Source organism: Macrobrachium nipponense, chromosome 40 (genome assembly GCF_015104395.2).
Source record: "Macrobrachium nipponense isolate FS-2020 chromosome 40, ASM1510439v2, whole genome shotgun sequence".
Taxonomy (NCBI): Eukaryota; Metazoa; Arthropoda; class Malacostraca; order Decapoda; family Palaemonidae; genus Macrobrachium; species Macrobrachium nipponense.
Genome location: NC_061101.1, coordinates 2411503 through 2434838, shown reverse-complemented (window position 1 = coordinate 2434838; position 23336 = coordinate 2411503). Strand labels below are relative to the sequence as shown.

Sequence of the window (23336 nt, the reverse complement as noted above, 5' to 3'; positions counted from 1 at the left end):
CCAGGGAGCATGCAGTCTTATCAACACGCTCTTTTGACCTTAGGCTTATTCACAGATATAAACTGATTACTATATTTAATCTCCTTCTTCTTACATTTTTCTTGCAAGAAAGACCCACCGTGGAATTCATAAATGAGAGGAAAAATATTTCAAAATCGCCCACAGTTGAGAAAGCCTTTCTACTTATACGTTTTTAGCGACTAAAACTTAAATTGGTTATAACATATGATCGTGTTTACGTTCATTCAATAAGGCTTAGTGTACTTGATATTCCGGTCAAAGACTGAAGAGAAAAATGCGAGGTATCAGTTTCTTTCGATGTCGTTCTGAGCGATAATGTTCTTTATGATTCGGACGATTAGAAATTTAGAAATTTCTAGTATATAGAATACTGAAACATACTGAAACGTTAAAAACGGAAGGAAATTAGATAAATAAATAATTCTGGAAGCGTATGGTAAAGATTCAGGAAAATTGCCAAAATGCCATAAATCTATCTAGAAGTAAACATTTTTTTTAAAAGCATAAAGAAAACTGTTTGAAATCTCCGATATGAAGCTCTCAAAAAAAAAAACACTTAAAACACTTATTATCTCAAAGATAAAGGCGATCAAGAACGGCACAAACATTAAGTAACTCAAACAAAATATTAAAAAAATATATATATGCCTTATATAAAAGTAAAAAAAAAATATTACTTAAAATTCCATAGCGCATTAGAATTCATGTCCACCGAGAGAGAGAGAGAGAGAGAGAGAGAGAGAGAGAGAGAGAGAGACCAAGTTGGAGCGCAGTCAGGTGCTGGAGTCCAAGGGTCAGGTAGCGCTGAGGAAGGCAGTAAGCAGACCTTGGCTTTCTCTCTGGGGGTGGTGTCCAGTCGAGAGAGAGAGAGAGCGACTATTTTTATCACAGTGGATCTGGCCGCCTCAGTCAAAGCAGGTATATATAATAATCACGCGTAGCCTTCCTGAGTGGCTATATACTCTTATGCCTCTGTTGAAGTTCTCTGTCGAGTTTCAGGTTGAGAATAATAATAATAATCATCATCACCGTGTTGGTTATCCCTTCCAGTCTTGGAGTAACTTCTTTCGAAGGTAAGGCTGTTTATAAACTTTACTCTGAGCAGAAATTGAAAGACACGACGGAACTCAGTCATCTTCGATCGTGAAATGTTTTTTTAAAATTACATTGTGGTGATTTTTTTTTTCTTGTGGTTTCGTTATCAATTTCTTTTATTCTCGTATTTTTGTTTTTTACGAAAATGTCATTGCAGACAAGAATGTTTACGTGAAAAGAAAGGAAATGAACTGTAATTCTGAGGTCAAAGGATACAATGCCACTATCAGAAGTAGTAGTAGTAGTAGGCACAGTTGCGGGAACGTGCCTTGTAACGGCTCCTTGAACTGGTAACTGGGAAAAATTATTATTTTCAAGTTTCTTTTGCGAATCATCGTCACTTTTAACGTCTTCCTTCTCCTCTCCTCCTCTTCGTCGAGTCTTTTTTATCCATCAGTGTCACTTCTGGATTTTTTTTTTACTTTGTAATCTTGCATTTACTTTTCATTATCTCTTGTGCACCCAGTTCGAACGAAAATATGAACTTCTAAAAAGAGAACCCACTGTCGAGTATTTTAAAAACAGTACCCGAGGTAAATGAATTTGAAAAAGAACCCAGTGTTGCCACAAGGTCTGTTGAAACCAACGGCGAACTCTCTCTCTCTCTCTCTCTCTCTCTCTCTCTCTCTCTCTCTCTCTCTCTCTCTCTCTGCAAAACCAGAAGAAATGCCTCATTATTTCTACGTTTACCGCTTCCGCGACTGAGTGCGCTATCTATCACCTTTGCGACTCAGTGTAACTGAGGTGCTGACCAAGGTGTGTTTGGTGTCTCTGTATAAGGGAAAGTCTCCCATAGAAAGGAAAATTTCTAGACACGAGTACAGGGAATCCAGTAATGTCACCTCTGAAATATAGCTTTACGAAAGGACAGTTAATTCATTTCGAAACGAGCTCGTAGATCGAGCTTAAAATCTGTCGTATCCTTTTCAAGTTTAATTGACGTTCATAATTAGAAAATAAATAGTAAAAACATAGAATGAAAATCTGTTGTATCTTTTTCTAGTTTGATTGGCTTTCATAATTAGAAAATGAAAAGTAAAAACATAGAATTAAAATCTATTGTATTATTTTCAAGTTTAATCGACTTTCATAATTAGAAAATGAATAGTAAAAACATAGACTTAAAATCTGTTTCATCTTTTTCAAATCGAATCGACTTTCATAATTAGAAAATGAAAAATAAAAACATAGAATTAAAATCTGTTGTATCTTATTCAAGTTCATTTGACTTTCATAATTAGAGAATGAATAGTGAAAACATAGAATTAATATCTGTTGTATCCTTTTCAAGTTTAATTGGCTTTCATAATTAGAAAACGAAGAATAAAGTCATAGAATTAAAATCTATTGTATCATTTTCAAGTTTAATTGGCTTTCATAATTAGAAAATGAATAGTGAAAACATAGAAGTAGTGTGGTATATATATAAAAGGTACAATAACTTATGATTGTCCCAATATGGAACTGATGCAAAGCTTCGAGATTTTTTCGGACCTATGTTCAGATAGCCAGGAACTGTAGATGACCAATATATTTGACTGTTCTGGATTATTCAAAGGCGTATCCGCAAGCTTTCCAACTCTGAAACTTACCCTATGTTTATGCAGAAAAACGCATGCAAATTCACCTCCTCACGCATACATAAATCAAACAAACTTACACACGCTATTATTGGGTGCAGGAAAAGAGGCATGTCAGCCATATAAGTGCATTTCCTCCCACCAAGGGGTCCACAACCCTTGAGGAGCAATATATTATTATATCCCAAAACACTTGCCAAGATGGGAATGTATGTGGGACGTGGTGACCCAACTCTCCTTTACATAAGTGAAGCGTGGCGATCATAGGATCTAGCAAACATAAATCGTGATAATTTTGTATATGCTTGTAATGTCAATAGATGAGATTCAGTTTTATTTTCTGCTGTTGTGTAACGGATTAAGCTGCTTTTAAATCAGCATGGGCTCTTCCTTCTAAAGCACCAGCGCGTGACTGTGGACAGTGAAATGTACCTTTAGAAAAAAAAATTACTAGTCTTTTTTGACAGGAGTAAGTCAGAATGAGCAGAGTCATGGAGAGAGAGAGATTTTACATAAGTTGTGAAATTCTTGCTGAAACTGTCTTAATTCCAGCTGTAAATGAATGAGTCACTTTTCGTTAGACCTAACTCAGTAGCAGTGTCATGGTGAATGGCTAAATTAGGGGGGGGGGGGGTAGGAAAAACTATACCCAATCAGGTCCCACGTCAGGGAATCGAGGATATATATTGATATATTCATATTTTCAGGTCTATAAAAAAATATATAGTTCGAAATGTATTTCAGACGTGATGACTGGCAGAATCCTATTGATGAATATCGAGACATGATCTGAATGTCATCTTCGCACAGAAGGACAAAATAGTGGATCATTAATCATCTCAGAAGATGATTATGACATGCTTCGTGATCGGAATATTTTGACTGAAAAATAATTAATTTAAGCTGAATTCAATGATATCATACTCCGGCTGGCTGATTTCACGCTTTACTTTTTTTTTCTTTTTAATAATTCCTCCTAGAGTCATTAGAACGGACATCTTCACACCTTACCTGAGGTAGCAAAACTCCCAATGTTTGTACCTACCTTCGTACACACACCGCTAGGCTAAACACCTCCATCTTGGGCGTATCCTTCAATTTCCAGAATAATGAACCTTTTACTTTCCAGTACCTTTTAAACTCAAGATGCTAGAGTTTGCATGTGTGCGTGCGTGTATATATGTTTATCAGTGGCGTTAAGTGCTGGAGCATTCATGAATAGAGAAATTTTATGACCGAAGATGGTCCTGTTCAACGTAACTTCTACCAAACCTCACGTGGACATTAAAGCAGCCGTTGCAGAGTCGAATTATCTGATTTTTTTTTTTTTTAGGGTCCCCTCGAACGAGATTATGCTGTTGTTCACGTGGGCACAGTAACAGAGATATCCCGGAAAACAGAGAGACGATAGAACCAAAATCATGAGACTATAACTAAGGTTCGGTCTTGAGTTTGTTCAGTGTACGTATATTAGATTTTTGTTTTCTTTGTTCAATTATTGAACTTACATGACGAACAAATTACGCTTAAGCAGAACAGTCCTCTGGATTAAACGAGGCCACAGTTGACACGAGTCTAGAGATTACCGGGTTTGGTTTACCTTTTAAAACAAAACTTCCTGTTTACGAGCACTTGAGGAAGGAGGCCAACGTGTGAAAACAAACAAACATGGATGGACTTTACTCTGACTTCAGTAGTCTTATCGGAGTTTGGTATCGTCTTCCAAGCAGTTTTTTTTAACATCTATGAAAGATTATAGTCCCATAAATACAAAGGCCGCGTGGAGCATGAGTAAGCCGAATGAGAGTCATGAAAACTGAGAAGCTCTCCATCAAAAGTCAAGATGATAGAGATAAGGTCATGAATCATTATCAAGATACTGCTCACAATAAGTGACGATTCTGACAAGTATTTCAAAACATAGACTAAAAAAAAGGGGGGGGGGCAGTATCTCAAATCTGTTTTAGGCTCGTAGTCCTCTCTCATGGGCAGAGGATTAGGCCTACCGGACGTTGCTAAAAGCCTTTTCTTCCATAACTTTTCGAACACAAAATTAGCAAAATAATTAGGCGTTTTTGAAAGAGTACCTATCTCTTTCAAGAGACGCGAAGCTCATAATATATGGTAGACCATACTCTTAAAAAATGATTTACTTGACCATATAGATGTTTGCAGAAAAACATAAATTCAAATAGCTTTTCTACAACTGAACCTATTTCCTCTTTCTACATATCAACGATTTTATCATATTCTTGAAGTTTTACTACTAATTATTTGCTTTGCAAAGATAGCACCTTTTTCTGCAAACATCTATATGGTCAAGTAAATCATTTTTAAGAGTATGGGTCTACCATATGAGCTTTGCGTCTCTTGAATGAGATAGGTACTCTTTCAAAAACGCCTAATTATTTTGCTAATTTTGTGTTCGAAAAGTTATGGAAGAAAAAGCTTTTAGCAACGCCCGGTAGGCCTAATCCTCTGCCCGTGAGTGAGGACTACGAGCCTAAAACAGATTTGAGATACTGCCTTTTTTTTTCTTTTTTTTTTTTAGTCTATGTTTTGAAATACTTGTCAGAATCGTCACTTATTGTGAGCAGTATCTTGATAATGATTCGTGACCTTATCTCTATCATCTTGACTTTTGATGGAGAGCTTGTCAGTTTTCATGACTCTCATTCGGCTTACTCATGCTCCACGCGGCCTTTGTATTTATGGGACTATAATGTTTGTTTGTTTTCACACGTTGGCCTCCTTCCTCAAGTGCTCGTAAACAGGAAGTTTTGTTTTAAAAGGTAAACCAAACCCGGTAATCTCTAGACTCATGTCAACTGTGGCCTGGTTTAATCCAGAGGACTATTTTGGTTTACTCCAGAGGACTGTTCTGCTTAAGTGTAAATTGTTCGTCACGTGAGCTCAATAATTGAACAAAGAAAACAAAAATCTTATATACGTACACTGAACAAACTTATGACCGAACCTTAGTGACACTAGTCTCATGATTTTGGTTCTATCGTCTCTCTGTTTTCCGGGATATCTCTGTTACTGTGCCCACGTGAACAGCAGCATAATCTCGTTCGAGGGGACCCTTAGAAAAAAAAAGATAATAATGGGCCTATCATAGCTATCACCAAACTTTCTTCTTCTTCTGCCATCTTTCTTTTGCACCTAAGGTCCAAGGGTGTACATTGGGAGTCATGGAAATAAATTGCATTTTAACCTGATTCTTGAAGAGCAATTCGTCATAACCTATCCCTAGGGTAAACTTTCAGTAAATTTAGTTTTTTTTTTTTTCAAATTCATTTTTATTTCAAAAGCGTCAATTCTGTTTCCCAGGTTACAGACGGACACACACACACACACAAATATTTCCCTTGTCCTGATGTACCAGCTAGAACGAATAGATGCTATGTTGATTTTCAAAGATTGCATTGTAAATGTCGCTCTCCATTATGGCCAAAATTTCATAATACATCAGTAGTAGAGGTTCCCTTATTACCTTCATTTCTTATTTTCTTCATGGCTTTATCAGAAAAAAAGAAATTTATCAATATAATTAGCGCTGACGCGAGATAACATTTCCTAGTTGGGTTGCCATAATCTAGTGTCCCTTGTTATCGAAAGGTTATCTCATGACAAATTCTTGTCATGAAGAGGATGATGATGTCTCGTTGCTTCCCAAAGATACGAGGAAAAACGAGTTGGGTTGGTGAAATGCAATTCGTCCGACTCAGGTAGGATCATACTAAACATTGGACCGGTTTTATCTTCACTAATTCATGACTTCGCACTGATTTGGAAGTGCGATAAGCATTTTTCTAGTTTGTTTTTCTCATTTTGATGACTGATGCACTATTTTCAATGCCGTCTGGAGCATAAGTTCTTAAGAAATAGTAAATTATCTTTTATTTACTTTGCTTTTTATTTTCAATAACGTCCGGAACATAAGTACTTATGAAACAATAAATTATCTTTTATTTACTTCGCTTTTTATTTTCAACAACGTCCGGAACATAAGTACTTATGAAATAGTAAATTATCTTTTATTTGTTTCGCTTTTATATATTTTGTAGGCGAAAGATACATTTTTTTTCCCGAATGTTCCTGCGTGAATCACATCAGTTGTGGGTCTTGCATTTTGCTACATTTCCTAATAATTTTATTTATTGAATAACAAACAACAAGATATAACTCTGTCTTATAACCAGCGAATTCCTGATTGAAGTTCCAGCTATGCTTTTATCTCGAGGGAGGGAAACGGTTGTAGTAACGGGAAAAGCAGAAGATATATTTGCGGAGAGAAAATTTAGCGGTGATGAAACCAAAGAGATAAAAAAAAAAGCAAAAGGGTCTAGGTGACGATTAGGTTCATTACTGAGAGACAAAGAGAGAGCGAAAGAGGTGTCTTGAGATAAGGTTTGTTATGAGAAATTGCCAAGATATCGATGCTTCGTTATATAATGGAATAAAAGCCGATGTTTCTCGTTATACGAAATGAACTCCACACCACGGGCTAAGTCTCTCTCTCTCTCTCTCTCTCTCTCTCTCTCTCGTCTCTCTCTCTCTCTCTCTCTCTCAGTTATTATCCATGTCTTTTGGTCTCATTAACTAAATACCGGTAAGAAATGTAGCTTGTCTCCATTTATAACTAGAAACTAATATCTTCATACACTAATCATGCGACTGATCTAGACTCAAGTTGAACATTGACTGAAATTTGACGAGTTTTTATAAACATTCTTTCTTTTGTTTTATCAATTTCCCATTCTGTATTCCTAACTGAGACCATATTTCGTGCATAGCGAAAAAAGGCAAGTTAATACACTATGAATAACTTCAATTAGAATTATATGTGACCAAAAAGAGGCAAAAAAATAGATACGAAAAATTTGACAACCGTTACAGATAGCAAAGATGTAGGACATTAATTAATAATATTTGTTGTAGAGAGTAGATTCTCATCAAGGTTTAGATTTAATACAAAATAATGGCGAAAAGAAAGACTATTCTATATTTTTTTCCCAAGGCCCGGATAAACTAAAGATGGAAAATACTGATCCTTAGGCCAAAATGTAGTACACCGTGAAAAGGAAAAGTTATTTGACTGTGTTCCATTTCTTGCATCCCCTTAGACCAAAACGTTGACTAATAAAGGAGTATATAGTTTAATTTTATTCACTCTCTTACAGAATAACTACAGATAACACCATGAGCGGAAGGAAATTCTCCCAAGAACAGACTCGTCCAGAGTCGTCCTCACACTTGGCGCTGCCTGACCTGAAGACGGTTCGATGGTTACAGGACCAGGAGACGTTGATGAAACTCTATCAATCGACGGCGAGGCGCTATGTGAACCTGAAAGGAATGTTCCTCGTGGGCTGGTATCTCTTGGTGATCGAGGTAATTAAGATATAAATACTGCACTAGATTAATAATGGTGAATAGGTATGATCCAAAGTGGTGGATAAGTTTTAGTCATGAGTCTATGGGTCAAGGTCTATCTCGGTGTGAAAAAGTTGTAAAAACTGCGGAATTTGAGTAGCTGAACGTGTGACTATAGAAATAATTGAATTAAAATATGTTAAACCATGGTTTAATATTGAGAAATGTTTTATTTTTTAACCAGGTCGTTGCAGTCTGGTGGTGGACATTACTACATAACATCGCCTTGCCACAAGTCGTAATCATACTCGTAGGCCACATGGATTCTGGAACCGTTTACGTCCTGGAAACTGTGTATCGCAAGACAGACTGGGTCAGTAGATGAGTTCAATTTTTTACCTTATTTCCCCAACAGATCTGCTAAAACCTGTTTTAGTTTTTAGCTTCTTAGGCTGAAAGCATTATTTTAACAAGATTCAGTTCAACACTTGTAGACCGATGACGGCACCTCATGATAAAAAATGGAGGAAAAATTATGTAGATATCGACTCATAATTGCCAAATCTTCTTTGAATCGGTCGAGCAGTGGTTGTCAGAGCCAGCCATGACAGTATGGTAGGCAGAGAGATTTGGGAGTCTTACGCTTAGGACCGCAAGTCATTTTAGTGGTGACATAAATTGCAAACGTCAATACTACTAGTAATTCACACTTTTTTCCTCTTCTTCTTCTTCTTCTTCTTCTTCTTCTTCTTCTTCTTCTTCTTAACTGATCACGAGGGTAATTACACTTCTGGCTGTTTATTTGGTTTAATCAACTCAACCTGAAGTGATGAAATATATCTAAATATTTCTGTTACATTTTATTGATTCCACTTCGATGTCACGTGGGATTATAGATTCATTCAGCGACGCATTTAAGCGCACAAATATATTACTACTTTTAATGTCTCTCTGCTGCTTTTAAAATCCTTTTTCACTTTACTTTGACAAACGAAAATATTAAAACGCAGTGTTCATAAGGATGCGCCCACTTACAAGCTGCCCTCGCCTGAAAAAGAGCACTAGACTCAAAGATTATTTCAAAGCGTAAAGTAACAATCACTTCCATTTCTAGACCGTTTTGAATCCGCCCATGGTCAAATAACATCCCAGTTTCCACGGCAAACAATTAACTATTTCATTTCCGTTGCATTCTTTTAATGTAAATTTGGCAGAGTTATGATCCTAGACAAAACAAATAAAATCTATAGGAATGTCAAGCGTCATTCCAACTTTAATGTATTTCTAATGAATCTGCCGATCATGATGAGTGTTCGCTGACATGACGGAGATTGCAAAAAAATTAAAAAATATTTTTTTTATGAACAATTTGCCTCGTGCATGCTTCGTATAAAATGTTAGGGATCAATTCACTCGCTTCTTAAAGGGAATAGAATAAAATGCCCAGTTAAAATGATCGTTTTTTTTTTTAATGTGAATAGACTCTAAGCATTTTTTTTTTCTTGCTTAACCCGAGCACCTGCTTGGACAATAAGGTAGTTTCTTCACCACTTAAGCCTCTTACCAGTTGCCTCACCAACAGCGGAAGTGACGTCAATGGCACCTTCAACTCTTTGTGGAGTCTCTCATTGGCCAATGAACCAAAAGGCTTTAAAGTTTGGATATATCACCATTACTAGAAAATTAGACAATTCAGATATGAATGGTGCCGCCAGTTCTCCGTGAAACTCTGAGATATGAGAGGTCTAATTGATTTTCTTGAGACTAAAAACGCAACTAAAAAGTGCAGTTTTCATTATGTAACCAATGAACCCAGGTGCTAATCCGCTATATCAATATTACACCATTCAAAAAAATTAATTAGTATACTGATTTCCTTGTCCCTAAATGCCATTTTTTCCGCCAGTTTTAGGCAAATTCTATTTTCCTTAGACTAAGGAACACTAACAAAAAGCTGTAGCGTCCCAACTGATTTCCTTAGACTAATAAAACTATCTCAGAAGGGTGGATTTCCAACTGACTCCTTTAGACTAATAAAACCTGCTCAGAAGGGTGGTTTTCCAACTGATTCTAATGACTTTGACATTTCCCAACTAATTCCAATAATTGACATGATATTCCCTTCCAGTGGCGAGATGCAGCAGGTGTCAGATTCATGTGGTTCAAAGAGAGCGTCGTCTTCTTCCTGGACAGAAATCTCACGACGGCAGACAAGTACTTCGGACTCCTGCAAGACCAGATTTTTGCCCTCATCGCCTTCCTCACGAAACCTGTTAGACTTATTGGCGATGTCATCTCTAATTTTGCTGCACAGGTGAGTGTTTATCAGCCTGAAGAGGAGTTTAAGAAATATTTTTTTTTTTTTTTAGCATGTTTTACGTGTTTAGGGACACTTACATATGCAGTTGTGTTCTTACTAGGAAATCACGCTCAACAACAGATCATACAATTGATTGTGTAAGAAAAGAGCTTTGATTAACTTACACATATTAACATAAAGAGATAATCATTCGACCCATCTTACAGTATATAGCCAAATTTTCCTAAAATTCAGAAACCCCACAATATCCATGTGGTGTATTTCAGAATTCCAGCGTAGAAGCTTACCATTTGCATGCTGAGGCTATACAGTATATAGGTCTAAAACTAAGCCTTGAACACCTGTCTTTATCAGGCGTTAGCCTTTAAGTAACAGCTGTTTAGCAAGATGCCTTCATCAGTAAGTCTTAAGGCAGCCATTTAATCAGAATTCTCTGAGGAAACGAGAAGGGAAAACCAATCTCAAGTGGCTTTTCAAACGTCTGTCGTGGTTTCAGAAGCCTGGTGAGGGAGCTTACCCGAAGATCAAGAACGGCTCCCTGAGGAGAAACTCCGAGGGCTACGAAGCCGAGGACAACGAGGACTTCGTGGATGAGGATTACCTCTCGGACGCGTCCTTGGACTCCAGGAGACTCATGAAGGAGGACTCGAGAGGTATAGGATACTTTGTGAATGAGAGTGTATATAGCTCTTGCTAGGCACCATGACGCGAAATAATTTTTTTTTTTTTTTTTTTTTGGCTTTTGAAGTTTTACTAGTTTAACCCTCGCATGTGTTCGATGCTCTTACTAATATTCAGAGATTGTTGGTTTCATTTCCTTAACAAAAAGAATAAATTAGACTTTCTTTACATGTTTTTCTTTCTATATATCAGGAATGTCCTCAGTGAGAAAGGGTACCGAAGATTTATTGTCAAAACCAAGACTGCAGAACAAATAGCGCAAAACTGTATATAAGAAAGGTTTTATGAAGACTATCTTTTTCAGTTGTATATATATATATATATATATATAGTATATCTATATATATATATATATATATATATTCTCCTTTGAAATCGCTACAATTGCTTATTTAAAAATGTTTAAAAATATAGATTTTAACAGCTGATTCCAGAAAAACTTTTAAAAAGTTTAAATATGAAACACTCCGCCTATAGTCATCAGTTTTCTTATGAGATAAGAATTATAGCTTTTGATTTTCCATGGCATGAATGTAAATCTGCCCTGCAAAGGAAGTATTGCTGTTGCACGAATGAGATAATTCACATAGGCCTATTCCATTAAACGATCAAAATACTTTGATTACAGCTATGTCCAATTGTTTACGCTTAACAAGAGAGTAGCCTACATATCTGTTGATATCGAATAACACTTGCTTTACGCAGAGCCTTAATTTCAAGCAATACCTTGCTTGCTATCTAGCTATGCATCATGCATGCATTATGTTGCACTGACTTGCCTGACATCTTTGAGACAAAGGCTTCCAGAGGCTCTCCTTTAGTTACCTGTTGGTTACCTGGCAGGGCAATTATACACACGCCTGCACACGACCGCCACGGCCGAGGGGAAGTTCCGGGAAGCCATGTACGTCAGGGTTCGAAACGAGCTGAGCATCATGAGGAAGAATTCGATCAGGTTCTCCACCGGAATCGTGAGTGGTTGTCTGGGTCTCTTCTCTGTGGCGTTGGAGAGGATTCAGTGATGTTTCTCATTTTTTTTTCTTTGGTCTTTGGTCTTCAGAATCGTGAAGGTTATGAAGAACTGGGCGTTGATTTGAGTCACGTAGAGTTACAAAGTAAATTAATACTATCTAAAAAAAATAGATCTCTAACATTTGTCCAAAGCAACGATAGTGTAATGCAAGAACCGAGAGGTTATTAGTATAACTGGTATAAAAATAAAAGTTCTTATTTATTCCACAATACAAGTCTGATATAAAGTTTTCTGTATTCTCCAGCTCTGAGATAAAACAGACTTAGTCTGAACGCTGTCCTCTTATAGAACAGCTTATAGTTTACTTTTTATTCTCCGTTTAACATAAATCCTTAGAGCGAACATAGGCCTAGCTGCATTTTTACTCAGAAATCTAATTTTTTTCTTCAAAACCCTCCACTTTCAGGTGAACTGCGTCAGACAAATGGTGGAATTGCCAACAAGACAAAGCGGCAGATCTTTGCAGGAATTACTTCTAAGCATAGCCAAGGTAAGTCACGTGACTCTCCCATCTAGTCACTGTTTGAGACAACTCACGGATGCCAGTGAGTCGATCTGGCATGGTGTCGACTTGAAGTTGTAGTTACTTACCTGTTTTGTATTTACTTGTAAAGTTAAAGTTTGATGGTGTTAGTCCTCCTAAGAGGCCAACAAGTTACACCAACCGTACTATAGTAGATTCACATTACCCATGCATCTGATGTCTAGGCCAGTCCCTTACGACGCTCCTGATTGGGTGTTGATAAGCCAATCACAGTGCTGGACACTCTCGGTCTCTCGAGAGAGTACACATAGGTAGGATGTATATTCCACCTCTCCTGAGGGATATAAGTCTTTCTAAAGTATCCTTCAGGAGAGGTGGAATATACATCCTGCCTATGTGAACTCTCGAGAGAGACTGAGAGTTTTCAACCCTGTGATTGGCTTATCAACAGCCAATCAGGAGCGTCATAAAGGACTTTCCAAGACCTTAGATGCACGGATGATGTGAATCTACTATAGCCTTCAATGTACGGTTCCTTAATCTCTTGACATTTTCGTTCATTCTACAGAAACTGAGGATCTTGGATCTGATTCAGACACTCCAGGAAAACATGAGCGGGCAACCCTACCTCGCCAGGCCGCTAATCCTAGTAAGGGTTCTCAGCGAAGCTTGGCTCGCTGTAAGTATAGTGGAATACGTTTACTGTCTAAATTCTAACGTGTTTTATCGATATACAAAGAAAGAATTGGTTGACCATCATTGGGATAGTGTTAGAGGCACTTCGGATTTTGTGGGGGCACTGGTTTGGCCACACATTGAAAGTGTAAATAACAAGGTCACCCAGTGAAAGAGCTTCCTTACATTTGTCAACATTTTTTTTTTCCATTCATTCTTGAGGTGACCAAAGACACAGCCACGAAGTTGTGAGGAAAACATCATCATTCCTTAGCAGGACTAAGGCCTAACTTAGAATTACATTATTAATTGTTTATAAAATGAAATAGATAAAAGTTTACTAAACAGTCTACCAGCTGAATTTCTATGAGGCAGGTAGACTGATTTCAATCTGTTGATGGACGCCTTAATAAGTTTTGCATGACTCTAAGGGTGCGTCCACACAACACTTTATAAAACATGTCTCAGACACACTCCAGAAACTAATTGCACACATGTCGCAAGCAAGTTGAAAACATATCAATGATCATAATAAGAGAGTGAATATTGGGTAAAAGAAAAAATCATAGGAAGCAATGGTTAGGACTATGTACAAGCCACTGACTTGTAATCAACTTGTTTGTGACGTATGTGCGACAGATTACTGACAAGATACTGACATGTTTTCAACTGTACTGTACTAGACTCAATCCTAAACTCTGAAGTGAACAAATGACCTTTTAAGCAGCCTATTGACCGTATGACTTTTCTTTCGATTCCCCTTCCAGTTTTTGCTTCGTTTGGTGAGGGTAAAAAAGAACAGGCGAACCAGGTCAATGAGGTCAGAAAGCCTGCGTCGCCGGGCTCTCAACCCAAGTGGTATGAGCAGTCTCCACCAACTAAGCCCCGCGGCTCTCCAGCAATCCTCCGAGCCCGCGCCGTCTCTCCGCCTGCCAGTGTCAGCGACTCTGCAGGAGAGAGTCCAGAAACTCGAAGAAGAGGATTTGGAAGGTTTTCCCTCAAAAGACAGCGCTCTAGGAAGTGAGGACTACCACTCCGAGGCGGCCACCCTCAGCGACCACGCCTCCCCCCGCGTCGAGGAAGGGCCGGAATCGGGCAGCTCCGACAAGGAGAAAAAGCGCAAGGTCAGCTTCTCCGATGTCACCGGGGAGCAGCTGGCACAGTTGCGAGCGGGCGCACCGGAAGTCAGACACAGGGGGGAGTCCCCTTCCTCCCTGTGCGCAGGAAGTCTTAGGGATATGAACGGGAGTTCCGGCATTCCTAGGTCTTCCTTGAGCAGTGGGAGACAGTCTCCACTTCAAGAGGCTCCCTGGAATTCGTCTCTGTCTTCTGAGGAGGGGAATCAAGACCCGTCGTTGAGGAAAGTAAGATCTCCCCAACAGAAACATGTTATGATAAAGTCCAACTGAATATTCATATAAGCAACACATACACACACACATATATATATAACCTATATATATGTCGTCTGTGTGTGTGTGTTGATGTATATAGAATGAGAGGGCAAGAAAAGGTATAAATCTCTTATACCATATTACTTACCAGCATTCTAGCCGCTGCGGTCTTTCTATATGTAAGGAAAAATTGTATACGTATTCTTTTCCTGTCGGAAGCCAAGCCTTTTACCAAATCAAAGTCCCGTATGATTTTACTCATATTATTATTTGCTCAATACTGTAATGTAAACCCTTCATTGACATGAGATACGGTCTAATAAACATACCAAAAAACTTTTCACAACAATCCTGATAATTCACAGCACAACAAAACCGTTTTATTTACTTCCATCTTTGTAGAATAACTAAGTTTAAAACTTCATGAAAAAAATGTCCTCCAAAACTAAGTCATACCTTCATAATCATAGTTTTTAGGTTATGTAATAAACGTATGCGTTGGAATACTTTTGTGTTTATGCATATGTAATGAGAATCTTGTCGATTATTGTAATAAATAACAAACAAACAAACACGCACACACACATATATTTATATATGTATATAAAGGCAAAACCCACGAAGAAAAGTGAAACAATAAAGTAACCACTGCAAGGTCTTTCGATTCTCGTCCTTTGCGAAACTTCGTAAAGGACGAGAGTTGAAAGGCCTCCTCGCAGCGGTTAATCCATTGTTTCATTTCCTTCGTGGATTTTTGTCTTTATTTATATATATTCATCGCGTTCCATATTTTCGTGATTCAGCTACACATACATACACACACATATATATATATATTATAAATTTATATTATATATATATATATATATATATATATATATATATATATATATATATATAGTCAGGATGTCCATAAAGTCCCAGTACCATTACATGCAATAAATACTTGCAATGATGCTGAGACTTTATGGACACCCTGTGTATGTATATATGTATATATATAATATTAATATATATAATTACTATAATATATATGAGATATATCTATATATATATATATATATATATATATATATATATATATATAATAAATAGATAGATAGATAGGATGTCCATAAAGTATCAGTACCATAACAAGCAATTAATAATTGCAATGGTACTGAGACTTTATGGACACCCAGTATATATATATATATATATATATATAGATATATAATAAATATCTATATATATATATATATATATATATATATAATTATATATATATATATGAGCCCGGAACACCACTTATAGGCAATACTTTAGCTTGATTACTTATACGAAGCGAATGATGCAAGTAACCACATACACATTTCCACTATACACTCAGAAGTAAACAAGATGGGTGTTGCCAACTTAGATTTTTCAGAAATATCTAAAATTTGTGTATTATGCATATTTATAAGCGTGGAAAATACATTTGATATGTGTATATGTATGTATACTATATATTATATATTTATATATATGTCTATATATTTACATATATATCGATTATATATATATATTATATATATATATATATATATATATATATATATATATATATATATATATATACCTAAGAGCTACAATATGTATCTAAGTGTGCATAAAAGTATTTGATCATGATATTGTAAACCTATCCGTAAGATATGTAAATAGCCCAATTTAGGACTTGTATACACATAATCACGTTGTTGACTGTTATAAGATATTAATAATAAAAAAAAAAATTTGCTCATACTCTTACCATTAGCCTGTATATTTCTCTAGCTATGGGACATCGACTGGCAATATTTAAATCCCGAGAATATTTGGTGTTGTACCTTAGTTTGAGTCCCAAGTGAACTTTGTCTGTTTTGTTTTTGATAATATCCAAGTGTTCAGAGGAGACTGTTGGAAGATAGGGCCCTCCAATTTTTATTTAAAAAGAGTCATTTTTTTTATCTATAAACGAAATTCTAAGTGAGGGGTACTTTATTATTGTGTACTGAAATATTCTTAACATTGGCAATGAGTATTCGTATATTTAACTTGTATGTTTTTTTTTACATGTTAAATTGCCTTTCCTTTTTTTTTACAGAATGCTTGGTGTATTCATCCCAAATTTATACGTAAAATATTTTTTATCAATTGCAATATATATATATATTATATATATAGATAAGTATATATATATATAATATATATATATTATATATATAATATATATATATATATATTATATGATATATTCATCATATAATTGATAATAATGATTTTATGCATAAATCTGGGAAGAATATACTAAGTATTCTATACAAAAAATAGAAATTTAATATTTTCTTATATATATATATAATATGCTTACACACACATTGCGCCACTCACCTCAACCTTACGAGTACTCTCTCGATCTCTTCCTGGATCTTGAAGCCTCACTTTCTATATAGTACCACCTCTGACACGAAAACAATATTAGTCTCTATGTCTTCCACCTTTTTTTTTTATTTACTTCAACATTCATTTCTTCCCTTCCTTCTACTCTGAAATTATCTTCTTCTCTCGTCCTACCATCATCTAATATTGTTGTTCGCGTCTTTTGTTTACTTTGGCTGTTCAGCGCACGGCGCATGCGCAGAGCTATATTATAATCGAGGTGACCGTTGAGACAGAATGTTTGTTTGTTTGTATGGTGTTTTTACGTTGCATGGAACCAGTGGTTATTCAGCAACGGGACCAACGGCTTGACGTGACTTCCGAACCACGTCGAGAGTGAACTTCTATCACCAGAAATACACATCTCTCACTCCTCAATGGAATGGCCGAGAATCGAACCCGCTTAGTCTCCTATTCCTAGTTTCCAGTGGTCTGTGAAGTCATAGTTTATAGTGTTCTGGTTTTTGTTGCCGTTGTATTTTAGAGTTGAAAACTTGTATGTTAACTGATGTTACAATGGCTTTTGCTAACATTTATATTTACTGTTGGATACATGCATTATTATGCTCTGTACAGTCTTTTTTCAAGGTTTCTGTATGCTACGTAACCTGTAACTACATAAGTACGGATGAGCATTGAGCGACTTGACTCACTGTTCTAATCATTTGCCAGAAAACAGCGTTAATAGCTAATGCGCCCAAGTTCGAATCCCGGCTTGGGATACAGCAACAAATGGTTGCGTTCTATGAACATTCATCTTGGTCCCTATCAAGCTGACCTCTATGAATGATGTACCCAACATAGGTATAGTTAGTCGGCTGTACTGCGAGGCGGTAATATTTCCAGGGGAAAAAAAAGAAACAGAACGAAATCAGAGTGATACAATATATTCTACCCAAAGGAATTGTGCTTACCAGAAATATATATATATATATATATATATATATATATATATATATATATATATATATATATATAGGATGAAAGAATCATTCATTTTCACTTTGACCCAGCAGGGAATATAAATTACCAGTTGTGACACAGACAGACACGTTTGATATTTGCAAGACAGAGAGATCCAGCCCTAACGACGTATTTGGTTAAAAGGGTTATATAGTTTTCCTCGCGTGGCCTCTTAATCTGGATGAATTTTAGGTCGGTAGACTGTTAAACAGGTGAATCTTACTAGTACAAGGTATGAACGACAGATATGTTATATATATAATATATTCTATTTTCAAACGTCGCACGCGCTATGGTATAGGCTGAGTATTGTAACATTCACTTCATGTAGCCTACCAAAGTATTCCACTGAATGTGATTTTGAGAGAGAGAGAGAGAGAGTATATGACCCTGAAGAATTCTACAACGTTTATTGTGACCGGGAAACATAATATTATATACCATACTAAGCTCTAAGCTCCATCTCTGTTGCACGATTTCAAGTACTAGTGAGTTTCCATAGTACATGTCGGATAAAGAAGAAGCGGGAAATCTGATGGAAAAGCCAAGAAAAGGTGATTTTTTGTGTGTGTATTGTTTCTTTATTGCATTCAACAAACAGAGAATATTGAAGAAAGTCCCAGGAACAAGTTATTTACACAATATCAAAAGATCGCCGCGGGCTGGGCGCTGGAATTTCGTAGGAGTCATGTTGATTGTTACAATACTCAGGTGAGATATTTTCTCTCTCTTTTTAGTAGAAGATTACCATTGATTGTTTTTCGTTATGTGGCGTATTTCGTTATATCTTGACGCACTGACGAAGAAGCTCTCATAAAAGTAGGGTGGTCAATATAACTTCTTTGGCGGCGAGAGGTTCAGCTAAGAAAAAATTGACAATAGATGGCGTTGTGTTTTTTTTAATCTTCTCTTCTTCTTTAGATGTTACTTAGAACTCGTGTTTTAGATCCCTTAGATATCATCCAAAGATGTTCTTATTATTACTTGTCTAAAAGATTCTTCATAGCCATGAAATATCTTAAAATGATGTAATATCTTAGTATCTCTGAGTTCAAGAAAAGATATGCCATGAAAAAATTAGGATACAAAGTCAAAAACTATGATTTCACAAATAAATAAATAAAAGTTTGTCCAAATGCAAAATTTGGATTTTCTTAAGATCCGGATAGAAAAAACTGCCCAAATTGCATAATTAAAAGCAAAAAAACAATAAAACACTCCCTTTTAAACATTTAGAAAATGAGAACACAAATTTTCGTTACTTATCACCACCAATGTGTTTACGAACTTCAGTTATTTATTTTTTAAAAGCCGCCCACCCACCCATCCACAACACCCTAGCACCCACTATGGAGAGTATAGCATGTCTACATCAACCCACGAAACCCGAATTTCTGGCGAGAATGACGAGGAGGCCCTATACTGACGAAACAACGCAGGTTGTCCCGTGGGCAATCACAGGTTCCATTGGTCTTCAGAGTCAGGTGAGCCGAAGGGTAACCGCCTGCCTATCTGGGACCCTTCCGAAATGCAGTTGATGTCGAACTCGCATTTGGCTGGAAAGAGAAATCATGTTTAGAATTAATGCGTCTCTGTAAAGGAGCTACTTAGCCTAGAGAGAGAGAGAGAGAGAGAGAGAGAGAGAGAGAGCTAGGACATTAGCATGAGCAACATCGTATTTGATTGAAAAGCGGAGTTTCTAGCTAGAGCCATTCTTGTGTGTTGCACTGACACTAACTCTGTTGTCAAACTATCAGATAGCAACACAGTCCTCCTCTGGCCGTTTGTAACAGGAACTGGTCATAAGCTCAAAAGGGCGTTTGTTTGCTGAGCAGGCTTTTAACAGCAATTCAACTTGCAAAGGAGAGATGTAGCTTTACAGGTTGTGAAGAAGAGAGACAAGTGGTCAGATTTCCTAGCACTGTGAGATTTCTCGTGCTCAGTATTGAGTTTAGCAGAGCTGGGGAGTATCAGGAAGGAACTGGAAGGCGGAGGCTGATCACTAGGGAAAGTGGAGTATGGGAAGAAGTATTAGTTTAACCCAGAAAGCGACCAATCTACTGCCACACAAACAGACGGAACGGCTGTCAAGCTCATATTATGCAACCTCAGGGTCACAGTAGTGACTCTGGCAGGGCTGGGTGATATCACAAAGAAACTGGAAGGAGGCTGGTCCCTGGAAAAAGTGAACCACAGGATTAAGAGTTAGTTTAACCGAAAAAGAACCAATCTTCTGCCACATAAAAACACAGAGAGGTCCAAAGGGGCCATACGCACCTTCAGTGCAGCACAGACCGACAGCAGAGCAGTGGCCGGATCTGGAAACGCCGCAGGTCTTGAGGTCGGAGTTGTTACAAGTGACTGGGATGAGGTTCTCTGTCCGACAGATCTGGGATTCCCTGGTACCAAGGAAGCAGCCGATGGTCTCGCCGCAACAGATCTCAGGTCCTAGGCATCGCCCCTGAAGTCCTGGGCCGCAGGAGGTGCACTGGGGGGAGGAGGAGGAGGATTTCGAGTGTTGACATTTCGACAGGTAAGGAAAGTCGATGAATGTTTATACATTTAGTTTCTGAAGGTTTTGACGTCTAGGGAAACAAGGTCATAGTTTCATATTGTTCTAAAGGTTTTGGAATTTGAAGGAATGAGACACCGTGGGGAGGATATCAACAATTTTAGTGTCGCAAAAACCAATTATACTAAGATCCTGAAGGTTTCGACGTCTGAGGAAATGGAGCATTAATTCCATTTTGCTTTAAAGGTTTTGAAACCTAATAAATAAATAAACAACATAATGAAACTGTCGAGTTTTTAAGTGTTTCACCAGATGAAACAGATGACGTTTGAAAGTGTTTCAAACACACCAAATGAAAATATACTCAGGTCTTAAAACTTGAGACAGAAAACACAAAAAAAAACTTCATTCCACATCGAACATCAGACAAAACATCCAAGAATACTTGCAGTGCGCGTATGACCGATGTGGGAGGAGGGCATTGACCTTTTGCCCCCTGGGGGACAGTTGGTGATGAAGCAGGCGTTGCTGTATCCCATTATGATAGAGATCACCACGAGCACTACACTCAACTGCATGCCTGTAATGAGAGGTTATTTTTATGAGAGAGAGAGAGATGAAGGCATGTAGGAGATCTTGAATTCCCAAAATGATAGACAGAGCTTGTCGATGGCACATGGATTTTGATCTCCTAAAAGGACAGTCTGCAAGAGTCTTCAAAAAGAGTTTTATGCTTATCAAGGACTAATATTATGACCTGCAGATTCTACTAAGCTAAAATATTAATGATGGTACTAAGAACCTTTGACTTTTGAGCTGAAAGTCTACCCAGATGAATTTGGAATTCTTAGGTATACCAGTTCGCGAGGTACCAAGCTTTTATAAACTGAGAGCAGATCCTATTTTATGAATATAATGCGAACAGCGGAAATTTATAGTAAGCTTGGACCAAAAGTCTTCCCAGAAAATATACAAAGTTCCTGAACTGTACACTGGTTCTCAACCTATGCTAAGACAGTAGTTTTAGTCTCTCTCTCTCTCTCTCTCTCTCTCTCTCTCTCTCTCTCTCTCTCTCTCTCTCTCTTAGAAACATTGCAGATTATTCTATAAATATTGAACATAAATTGATAACGAGACTGCTCGTTCAAATTTAATTGACATAAGAAATGAAATCGTGAGCCTTAACTCCCTGTCGTAAGTAGGTTAATAATCATGAACAACTCAGTTTTTGATAAATAGGGTACACAGAAAATTACGACTAGAAAATTACAAGAGAAAAGCCGATAGATTAAATTTTGCAGACGTTAAAATATCGAATCAAGTTAGGAACTGAAATACGCAAGCAGGCTTCCTCATGGACTGTTCACATGGGAAAAAATGTTTCAAATCATCAGAAAGCGATAAAAATAAAAACGTGAGTGAGCAAAGTTAACATTATCAAAACAAACAACAGATCTGGAGCAGTTCTATAAATACATATGGCTTGTGTATTGGCAGAATTCGATAACAAGTCTTTTCCACTTTTCTGCAACAAATAGAAGCTGCGGAAGTAACCTTAACGAGCCTAAGAAAATATAAAACTTAGGCTTAGCGATAGAAAAAAAAGTAACCTGAACAGAGTGAGAGTATCCAGTCAATTAATATTATAAAATGTTGGCACGAGATCTGGACACTTTCCACCGAAATCACTGAATGATATACGTGATGTCAATTATCAGCCTAGAAAGAGGAAAAAAATTAAATCTTATACTTTAGAAGTCAAATGAAGATATCTAAAGGAGAAACAATACGTGGAAAAGGTGACTTTACTAAAAAAAGAAAGTAAGAGAAATTGCTGGTTATATCAGATGAACAGACTGAAGTCGAGTTGAAAACGCTGTTAACAGCAAAAATGCAAGGCGCGCCATCGTGCGTATAGGGTAGAAAGAAGATGAAACAGTGAAGCATCAGCAAGCGTTATTATCATACTCGTCGCGTCCACTTTGTCGGTAACAAGAAGAAGAAGATAGGACGAAGACAATGAACGCTTGCTTGCTCTCTTACCTGCTGCGTGGGTGTGCTGGCGTCGTAACAGAATCTTGGGAGAAGAAGAAGAAGGGGGGAAAGAGATGAGCTTGCCTCGCGGTTACGGGATGCAATGCTGGACCGCCTCCAGCGCTTCCGTTTTATATAGCTAAGTGTGGGAAAGAGGGGGAGGAAGTGGTGGAGGGAGCCCTCTACCGCATGCTTGAATGTGTCTAGGGGGAGGAGAAGCCAATCTCGAAACAGCAACACCACGAAGACTTCATTCCAGACATGGAACGATTATTTTTATCTGTTTCTGAAAGCATTTCTGTTACCTTTACAATTGCGAGCAAAAGCATAAACTTCTGTTACCAACCATCAAAGTCTATGTAACGTCTAGTAACATGAATAATAACCTCACTTCTTAACAATAGGCGCTGTTTGTGATTATTTAAATTTTTTATAATTAGCCTATAGTGAACAGGATGTAAAGCATTACGATGAATTTTTATAACTATGGTGAAGATTTTATTCAACTTGAGTACAATGAAAGGAAAACAATTACAAGAATTAATCTAATCATTATAACGGATTTAAAAAAAAACGTTATATGAAGTGAGTCGTAAATCACATAGTACTAATGAAAGCTCATCGAGATTTGACGATACCAGAAACGATGAATAATCCAGAGAAGGAATAAAGAAATGAATGACAGAAACGCCGTGAAACGACAACAGAAGACTAAAGCATTATGCA

At 37.2% G+C, this 23336-nt stretch overlaps 2 protein-coding genes across 4 annotated transcripts; one reads left to right on the top strand and one right to left on the bottom strand.

The window, feature by feature from the left end:
* The first annotated feature begins 782 nt into the window (after positions 1–782).
* On the top strand, positions 783–15508 carry LOC135211860 (uncharacterized). Of its 3 annotated transcripts, none has more exons than XM_064245076.1 (9): positions 783–939; positions 7883–8093; positions 8320–8448; positions 10204–10389; positions 10892–11048; positions 11920–12047; positions 12516–12599; positions 13162–13272; positions 14036–15508. In XM_064245076.1, exons 2-9 carry the CDS (start codon positions 7902–7904, stop codon positions 14675–14677), a joined length of 1629 nt encoding a protein of 542 aa, XP_064101146.1. In that variant the 5' UTR covers positions 783–939; positions 7883–7901; the 3' UTR covers positions 14678–15508. The 3 variants fall into 3 exon arrangements, with proteins under 3 accessions (XP_064101146.1, XP_064101144.1, XP_064101143.1); XM_064245074.1 differs by lacking the exon at positions 783–939 and adding an exon at positions 948–1094 and having other exon boundaries at positions 10895–11048; XM_064245073.1 differs by lacking the exon at positions 783–939 and adding an exon at positions 948–1094.
* Positions 15509–18110: 2602 nt separating this feature from the next.
* LOC135211859 (oxytocin-neurophysin 1-like) lies at positions 18111–22762 on the bottom strand. The gene is made up of 4 exons (XM_064245072.1): positions 22620–22762; positions 21026–21156; positions 20342–20552; positions 18111–19620 (listed from the first exon to the last, which is right to left on the bottom strand). The coding sequence occupies exons 2-4, from the start codon at positions 21152–21154 to the stop codon at positions 19520–19522; spliced, it is 441 nt and encodes a 146-aa protein (XP_064101142.1). The 5' UTR covers positions 21155–21156; positions 22620–22762; the 3' UTR covers positions 18111–19519.
* Between the last annotated feature and the right edge of the window lie 574 nt (positions 22763–23336).

Excerpts from the sequence above, each read along its gene's own strand:
- LOC135211860 (XM_064245073.1), top strand. The coding sequence starts at position 988 with ATGCCTCTGTTGAAGTTCTCTGTCGAGTTTCAGGTTGAGAATAATAAT. Across the intron at positions 8,094-8,319 it reads GGTATCTCTTGGTGATCGAG|GTCGTTGCAGTCTGGTGGTG; the intron begins GTAATTAAGATA and ends TTTTTTAACCAG. Across the intron at positions 11,049-11,919 it reads CATGAAGGAGGACTCGAGAG|GGCAATTATACACACGCCTG; the intron begins GTATAGGATACT and ends GTTACCTGGCAG.
- LOC135211859 (XM_064245072.1), bottom strand. The coding sequence starts at position 21,154 with ATGCAGTTGAGTGTAGTGCTCGTGGTGATCTCTATCATAATGGGATAC. Across the intron at positions 20,553-21,025 it reads ACATCGGTCATACGCGCACT|TGCACCTCCTGCGGCCCAGG; the intron begins GCAAGTATTCTT and ends TCCTCCCCCCAG. Across the intron at positions 19,621-20,341 it reads CGGTCTGTGCTGCACTGAAG|CCAAATGCGAGTTCGACATC; the intron begins GTGCGTATGGCC and ends TTCTCTTTCCAG.